General features: G+C 28.6%; 2 protein-coding genes across 2 annotated transcripts; one reads left to right on the top strand and one right to left on the bottom strand.

The window, feature by feature from the left end:
- Positions 1-674: 674 nt before the first annotated feature.
- Positions 675-3,020, bottom strand: LOC102604292 (probable S-adenosylmethionine-dependent methyltransferase At5g38100). The gene is made up of 3 exons (XM_006367551.2): positions 2,952-3,020; positions 1,467-2,114; positions 675-1,254 (listed from the first exon to the last, which is right to left on the bottom strand). Exons 1-3 carry the CDS (start codon positions 3,018-3,020, stop codon positions 916-918), a joined length of 1,056 nt encoding a protein of 351 aa, XP_006367613.1. The 3' UTR covers positions 675-915.
- A 4,902-nt stretch (positions 3,021-7,922) lies between these two features.
- LOC107059107 (probable S-adenosylmethionine-dependent methyltransferase At5g38780) lies at positions 7,923-9,271 on the top strand. Its single transcript, XM_015305530.1, has 2 exons — positions 7,923-8,652; positions 8,933-9,271. Exons 1-2 carry the CDS (start codon positions 8,059-8,061, stop codon positions 9,269-9,271), a joined length of 933 nt encoding a protein of 310 aa, XP_015161016.1. The 5' UTR covers positions 7,923-8,058.
- The last annotated feature ends 139 nt before the right edge of the window (positions 9,272-9,410 follow it).

The following is a 9,410-nucleotide window of genomic DNA, read 5'->3' as shown; positions in this document are numbered from 1 at the left end:
TCTAAAATTAGGAAATGTCCAATCATAGTATATATGGACCTTTCAAAATTCAAATTCATGTAATAATTGAAATAGGGATAAGTGCAAACAAATTGTATTATAAGAAGAAAATAAATATATCTTCAATAATTCAAAGTTATAATTATCCACACAATTCCATATATTGATAATCAATAAAGCCGGCTGTCAGCCCTATTTTGCTTTTTCGTTGGGTTGAAAGACTCAAAGATATTATTAGCATGGTGTGCTATTGTCTCTTTTGAATCAAATATAGACAGATCGATTTTCTTTTAATTCAGTAAATATGGGGTAATTTTTAAGTCATGTGATATTTTCAAAATTAAATAAAAATAGCTTTAAGATTTCCTATTAATTCAGTAAATATAGGTCTATTTATAACCTAAATAATAAATATGCATTTGTCATAAACTGTAACATGACTTGGACTTTATGGTTATCTTTAGATATTTCTTTAGCTATCATGAACACATTTGAAACAAACTGATAAATTTGATGTCGCATCGTTTGATTCAAATACTAGTTATACGTATGAATTATGATGCAAGATTCTTTATATGATGAATAATAGTAATGAATAGATTATTACACGATGAGTACATGGAATGTTATATAATGCATATAATTAATTGATTACTTAAGAGTCTGTTTAGATGAATTTATTACTTATCATTTATAAGTTAAGACTTTTTATGTAGAAGGTATTTTTTTGTCTTAAAAGTTGATAAGATTAGTAAAAGCATATAGTACTTGGCCTCTTTTTGTTTCAAAATCACAAGAATACATTCTTAGAAAAGTGAAACAAATGAAGAAAATCCAAAAATATTAGGCAAAACATAGTATTGGTCTGCGAGATGTGTTACATCATCTCTCCATGGACCTAAATTATATAGAAATTCATTTACGCTTCAAAGCAACAAACAATATGCTTGGTTTCTCATTATTAACTTTCATCCATTCTGAAATTTCTTCACTTTTGAGAATTGTTCTTGCACAAGCTTCTTCTGCTATTTTACTTCCAAAATGACTGATTATAACTCCTTCTATAGAACTTCTTAGACTTGTCATTAAAGTTTTTGCATCAGCCTCATCCACAAGATTTGATTTGATATTTATCAACTCCATTCTCTCAATACTAAAAAGTCCATTTTTCTCCACTACTTTAGTCATTTCTTGAGGAGAGGGATAATACAATGGCAAATTGAAAGAGTCAACTAGAGATTCATCTAGCTTTCCCTATGGCAAAAGAAAAGAAACATCAATTACAAATGTATGCTCGGCGTTGTTTCAATTTATGTGAATATATTTTCTTTTTAATTTAATCTATTTGAAAAAAGTGTTTTTCATATTTAATATCGTAAATACCAACTAAAGTGATTATCACAATACACATGATCAAAGAAAACCAAAAGGAAAAACATTGTCATATAAAATGAAATAGAGATTACCTCGTTCACCAAATCCATAAGACTAGAACCAAAAAATCTCATGAGACGTATATAACCCGAAAATGCTGTGATAAGCACCATCATTCCTCCTTGAACAATCTCCTCAGCTCTTACATTAAAGAATACTTCCATGTCCTTTTCAAATTGAGCAAAATAAGCATTCACTACTTCAACATTTGATGCACCAACATAGTGAATCAATCCCTTATTCCATGCTGGGGATTTCTCATCTACCAATTCTTTTGGAATCTTGGATAACCAATTTATACCAGAAGAAGAATGTACAAATTGTATAGATCGCGATGGAAATAACCTACCATAAAAAGATCCTGGAATTCCATATGCATAGTAGGATCGATCAAAGGGTAGTGATCGAAAGAGGATATTGAAATCATTAGTGACATGATCGTTGAAAAATATTTGAAATTCAGGAATATTATTAGTAAAATTTATGACTTGGTCTTGGTATAATAAATACTTATCCTTTAAAGCTTCTACAATATATTGCATTGCACTAAAAGTATTTGGTCCAACAGAACATCCCAACTCTGCAATACGTAATGTGTTTGAAGATAATATAATCTTGATGTTAAGCTTTCGAATAATTGCATCTCTCACCATCTCCTTTGCACCATCTATCATTTCCTTCTGCATAGTCACGTTGATAGAAAAGTTCAGTTACTTTAATGTGACGACAAAATATATTTATGGATGTTTGTGTTATAACATGTAAAGTTACTTATTTTACTATAATAGTGGGTAAACTAAAATCAATTATTTAGTGTGATATAAAATTGTGTTTTACTTTTACAGTGGATAAGTTCACTAACTATACAAATAATTGTTGTATGGCTTCTTAGGATCAAATGTTTACTAGCATGCCAAAATTTTTAGCTAATAACATGGACACAACTTTATTTATTAACTAACACCAAGTAAACATCACATTCTATCATAACTCCATCCGGGGCCATCCCAACCCACTCGCGGGCCTTGTCATAGGCCAGATGTTGGTGTTACCCAACAATCCTCCTCCCAACACCTGCCTCATGCATCATGATGCTCTTGGGAATCGAACAATGATCTTGACTATGCTACTTATTAGGATTAAACATTTACAATCACGCATGTCAAAAAATATAGCTAATATCAAAGGCATAACTTTATTTCTTAACTAAGTCCATCAAGCTAAGCAAGATCCATGTTTGATCATGACTCCAATATTATAGGCCACCCAACCCCCTCGTGGACCTTGCCACATACAGGAATTAAATTGGCATAATCCAACATTGTGCTTAATGAATTCTTAGTTTAGAGTTTAACATTCACTCACAAAAGAATTTTTTGTACAAAAATATGTGCTTGATATAAGTTGGATAACACACTTTTACTATTTAAATATATTCTTAACACGCCCCTCACATATGGACTTGATTTTTTTACAAGAATATGTGCTTATGTATAGTATATACTAGAGATCAATACCTGCAAATGGGAGTTTTTGGAGTAGCTGTAAACACCATCACCAGCATTCATGGGAAAAGATGTTGTCATTTTTGGTCAAATACGTGTTCTCTTCACTCATAATGTAATCTTATTTATACGGATTTTGCATTCTTTAAATCCATGGCCCATGCTTTGTCATACAAGGATTTGTTAAAATATATTTTTGAAACTTTACTCCAAATTAATTAATCGAAATATTTAGGATCCTAATTATTCCTTTCAAAATGATGGATATATTTCATTTTCAAAGCATAATTATTTATAAATTAAGATTTATCCATATAAGGGGGAATTGACCTATATGAAGCAGTTTTATAAGCATCTCTTTCGAGAATATTAATAACAAAAGAAGAAGATACTTCAAAAATATAGAGTTTGTATAAGAAAAACGAATTTTGATTTAACTAAAGACATTTAAGTAGTTGGTGGTTAATGTCTACATTAAGTTATTCTAGAATCTCAGTCTTAATATAATTAATATCACTTGTATTATTATTCGTCACATAATAATTTGTTTATCGTATAGTAATCTTATCTTATAACTTATATGTATAACTAGTAAATGAACCAAACGAATCTATTTAGGACAAACAAAATCCTAGCGACCTATTTATGGAAATACTCCATAGTTCACATAATGTCAATAAAATAACTAAAGATAAACTTTTACATGAGTTGTGGTGTGTAGTGGTGAGATTGTTTTATTCTTAATCAAAATTATAAGGTTTCGATATTGGTTATGAAATTTTTTTGTTGGAAGTGTCACCCCTAAATAGACCCTGCAATGCATAATTTAAATTTAATCAGAACTTCAATATAAATTTTAGACGCCAAACGAGAAAAAGAAAAAAAAACTAAAGATAAATCAAAAGTCCTAGTCATCATATCAGATTTAGGATAGGTGCCAAACAAGTTGTAAAAGACAAGAAAACAAATAATTCATGAATAGCCAATTAAAGTTATTGTCCACACAATTTCATAAAAAGGAAAGAGATGTAACATTAGACACAAAGATTATTTATCTGAAGAAGACAAACAAGAGATGTAACCTAAGACACAAAGATTTAACGTGGTTTGGTCAATCGATTTATATTCACAAGATGAGATGAACAATTCACTATATAATTATGAGAGTACAAAATATAGATACAAATAACGTCAACCAATTCACTTGGAATATAAGGAGATTCACACAAGTAGAAGTAATAATGCATCACTTATGTCCCACAAATTCTCCTCCCTAACCAAATCTCTCAAAACCTCTAGGACAACATTGTGAATGTTGATTAAGTTAGACTGAACGAACCTCTATTTATAGAGTCCTAAACATTTTTCTACGAGAAAAAGACTAGCCAAATACGAAAAGGAAAAGGAAAATTTATTTGTGGTAAAAAAAACTCAAGACAAATACCTAACAAAAATATCACATAGAACACATATATTTATTTATGTACAAATAAAAATAAAAATATATAAATATTAATTGAAGCCAAATTAAACTGTTGGTTGATATATTAAAAGAAAATTTGGCGACTTGATGCACATTTTTTGTTTTTCAACGTAAACTTGCTTATATAGAGTTTTAACTTTATATGGCCGACAGTTTGAAAATTTTGGCAGCTCAAAAAGAGTATCTACATGTATATTTATATATATATATCTTGAAAACAAAATATAATGATAATTTAACAGTATAAAAAATATTTAATGTCACTTTTATTTGGTATTTTTAAGTGTGATTTTAATATTTTATGATAAATTGATGATCATAATTTATTTATCATATAAAAGAAAATTTGTGACTTCAACTTTTAAAAAATGCCTAAGTTATATCATACTAATATTTAAAATATGTAGAAATATTTTTGTTAATTAATTACACGAAAAAGGATATTTTAATCAAAATAAGATAGTCAAATTTCAAACGTCTAAATAATTAGTTCAAAAAATGGACCACACTACAATAAAAATAGTTTTTAAATAAATATATATATTAACAAAGACTGATAAAGCCTTTATCGTTATTACCATTAATTAATTGCCACTAAATATTATTTTTGATGTAGTGCCACCTCCGCTAATTTATTGAAATCTTGATAAAAGTAAACTATATACACAAATATAGTTAGATCTTCTCAATAACATAATAACAAACACCTCTATTATAACATTTCACTATAAAAATCAAGCTTTATCGAAAGCAATATTCTATGTTATGTTTTACCTCTTTGTAACATTTTTTTCAACTTATAACAACATCTATTCCGCAAATTTATTTTCCCGTTTAACATCCAGCCATTTCCTACACAAATGAATATACAAATCGTCATAATTAATGAGTGTTATAATTTCGTGATAAATAAATTTAGCAAAATGTTAAGATAATTAGAATACAATTAAGTATAATTATAGCTTAATATCAAACGCTTATCTATAAATATCTTTTAGACGATATTTTTACATTGTTGCTTGATATTTATATAGTTAAAAGAAAAATTATGTTGTTGGTTGATATTGATTGGTTATATATAATATCAGTCTAGAGGCGAAACCAAGGTTAGGAGTTTGGGGGTTCTAAATCGATTTTGTTTGGGGGTTCACATGTTTATATACATATATTTATTTAATTTTCTAATACAATATAGGGTCTACAAAAAAGCTAGTGGATTCGTCCGAACCCATGAACCCCCACCTAACTCTGCCTCTTAATATATGTCCAAGGATCATTTCAATCAAACAATAATTTGGATTTGTGTGGACAAAATTTGTAGAATAAATTATTTGAGATATTGTTTTCATTTTTATATTACAATACAAAACCTATTCAATTTGCACTAGCCATAAAATTGTAACATGACTTGGACTTTCTTTAGATATTTATTTTGCTATCATGGATATATTTGAAACATACTGATTGGCTTTATTTGGTTCACATACTAGTTATACGTATGATTTATGATTCAAGATTGTTTATACGATATGAAAAATATTACTGAATAGATTATTATGTGATGAATAATAATGTATGGATTATTAGAGAATAAATATTGGATACATTATGGGATGTTATGTAATGCATTGAGTTTGATCGGATGAATTTATAACTTATGATTTATAAAAAAAAATTAGATGAAAGGTACTTTTATCTTCAAAGTTGATTACTTATGATTTTATATTGAAAGTATTTTTCCTTTATCATGACTTCTAAGTTCTAACTAACAAAAATTGCTATTTTAAAGTAGACATCAAATAATTTCGTACATTTGAGTAATTCAAATCTATTTTAAAGTGAAAAATGCTTAATTTGCTCTTTATAAGAAAATAATAATAAAAATAACTAAAAGACCCCACAAGAGACTAGTTTGTTGTCTCAATTATTTAAGCCGCCATCAAATTATTATTTTCATAAATTGCATACTAGTAAAATTACTCGCGCTTCCAACATTTTAAAATAGACATCAGATAATTTTATACCTTTGAATAATTCAAATCTATTTTAAAGTAAAAAATGCTTAATTTGCTCTTTATAAGAAAATAATAATAAAAATAACTAAAAGACCCCACAAGAGACTAGTTTGTTGTCTCAATTATTTAAGCCGCCATCAAATTATTTATTTTTATATATTGCATACTAGTAAAATTACTCGCGCTTCGCACATTTTAAAATAGACATCAGATAATTTCATACCTTTGAATAATTCAAATCTATTTTAAAGGAAAAATGCTTAATTTGCTCTTTATAAGAAATATAATAAAAATACTAAAAGACCCCACAAGAGACTAGTTTGTTGTCTCAATTATTTAAGCCGCCATCAAATTATTTATTTTCATATCACAAAATTTATAAAATAATACTTAAAATCTATCGGTCATTAAAACTAAAACACTATGTTATTTTACATACAAGATTACGTAGTAACTTAAAACTAAAACACTATATTATCTTACATACAAGATTACGTAGTAACAAACATTAACAATGTAAAGGAAAATGAAAATTATTACATCTTATGATTTATCCTTAATAACATAAGCATAAATTAATGTCTGTAAAAATACATACCAAGATCTTTTAACAAAAGCAATGGTGTTAGTGAGCCACTCAACAGGAGCAAAATACACAAATATTTAATTGTGAAGAAGAAGAAGAAGAAGAGATTCAGAATTTTCGTTGTTTTAAATTGAGAGGAAATCCCTTTATTTATAGACAACAAATGGTAGTGTGAACAAATGTTTATTGTGCCTTATCGGAAATGTTACAACTATTTGGAAAAGTTTCAACCCTTCGGAAAGGTCACAACCTTTCATAAAATCACAACTTTTCATAAAAGTCACAACTTTTCATAAAAGTCGCAACTCATCATTAAGGTCGCAACATTTCATAAAAGTCACAACTTTTCATAAATGTTACCAACCGTGGCCAAAGTTTTTAGCCACGGTTCTCATGCCCTTTAACCACGGTTTTGGGCGTGGCTAATGAGCGCGTTTTTTGTAGTGAGCACAAACTGTAAAATTATACACTAATTAAATTAAAGTAGAACAAAAGAAATAAATTTTTTATATTTTAAAAAAAAAATACTCTGAAGCAGATACGTCGACGGAGACGTGCCTGCTTCAGCACAAACTGTCTCTTATATAATAAGAGAATATATATAACCACATTTTCATGTACAAAAAATTATTTCTGCATAAATGTTAAACTCTAAATTAAGAATTCATCAACCACCATGTTGGGTAACACAACATTATTTTACCTATGACAACGTTCACGAGCGGTTGAGTGGCCTGGATCAGAGTCATATTCTAAGTCCAAAGATATGACACTTAGTTAAAAAATAAATTTGGGCTTACGTTTTTGACATGATGGTAAGTGTTTGATCCTGAATGCACATAATATATCAATTATTTGATATCCACGGTAAAATAACAAGAACATGAGAAATTTATTTTTATCGTCATACTAATCAAAGTAACTGAACTTTTCCATATGTAATAATAAAATCACTAAACTTTATCGTTATAACAGCATATATAATCTACATACGTACATATCTATCAAGGTGTCTTTACTGTTATAATTGATCAAATGCAGAGAGAAGTGTTAGATGGTGCAAAGGAGATGATGAAAGAAGTTATTATTGAACATCTTGACATCAAAAACATGTTATCTTCTTCAAACAAATTTTATATTATAGACTTGGGATGTTCAATTGGACCAAACACATTCAACTCAATGCAACATGTTGTACAAGTTGTAAAGGACAAGTACCATGATAACATTCTTGAATTCCAAGTATTTTTCAATGATCATGTAAACAATGATTTCAACACCCTCTTTCAATCACTACCTATTGATCGATCCTACTATGCATTTGGAGTTCCAGGATCTTTTCATGATAGATTATTTCCATCGCGATCAATACATTTTGCTCATTGTTCTACTTCTATACATTGGTTATCTAAGACTCCAAAAGAGTTGTTAGATGAGAAATCTCCATCATGGAACAAGGGTTTGATTCATTATATAGGTGCTTCAAATATTGAAGTAATGAATGCTTATGTTGCTCAATTTGAAAAGGACATGGAAATGTTCTTCAATGCAAGAGCTGAGGAAATTGTTCCTGGTGGAATGATGGTTCTAATTTCACCACAATTTAGTGAACGTCTCTTAAATTTTTCGGTTCTAGTCTTATGGATTTGGTGAACGAGGTAGGTAATTAAATTACTTAGTACTTCATTCATTTCAATTTGTTTGTCTGGTTAACCTTTTAATTTCAACTTTCCTTTTTGATACAGTCAGCGTATTTTTAGTTTAAGATCATAAGATTCAAAAGTCTTCTATACTTTTTTAAACTTCAAATCAAATAACAATCAAACAAACAAATCGAAACAGAAGAACTAGTTAGATATAGCCATACATTTATAATATTTGAGGTTTCTTTCTTCTTCTTTTTCCACAGGGTAAGTTAGATGAGTCTTTAGTTAACTCATTTAATGGGCCAGTGTATTTTCCCTCAATTGAAGACATGACTAAAGTGGTGGAGAAAAATGGTTGTTTTAGCATAGAAAAAATAGAGCTAACATATCCCAAATCAAAGCTTGTGGATGAGGCTGATGCAAAGACTTTAATGATAAACCTAAGGGCTGTTTTAGAAGGACTTTTCATCAATCATTTTGGGAGTAAAATAGCAAAAGAAGCTTTTACAAGGACTATTCTTAAAAGTGATGAGATTTCAGCATGGATGAAAATAAATTACAAGAAAGCATGCCAATTATTTATCGCTTTAAAGCGTAAATGAATTTCTATAGAGGAATGTACTATATATTAAATAACTCGATTCTATGGAGTGATGTGATATATCTAATGTACAAGACTCGTAATTTTTTTTATCCTTCCTACTATATTATTTTAGCATTAAATCTTATGTTTGGGATTAA

This window comes from Solanum tuberosum, unplaced genomic scaffold, assembly GCF_000226075.1.
Source record: "Solanum tuberosum cultivar DM 1-3 516 R44 unplaced genomic scaffold, SolTub_3.0 scf00835, whole genome shotgun sequence".
NCBI lineage: Eukaryota > Viridiplantae > Streptophyta > Magnoliopsida > Solanales > Solanaceae > Solanum > Solanum tuberosum.
This window is presented reverse-complemented; position numbering and strand designations above follow the sequence as displayed.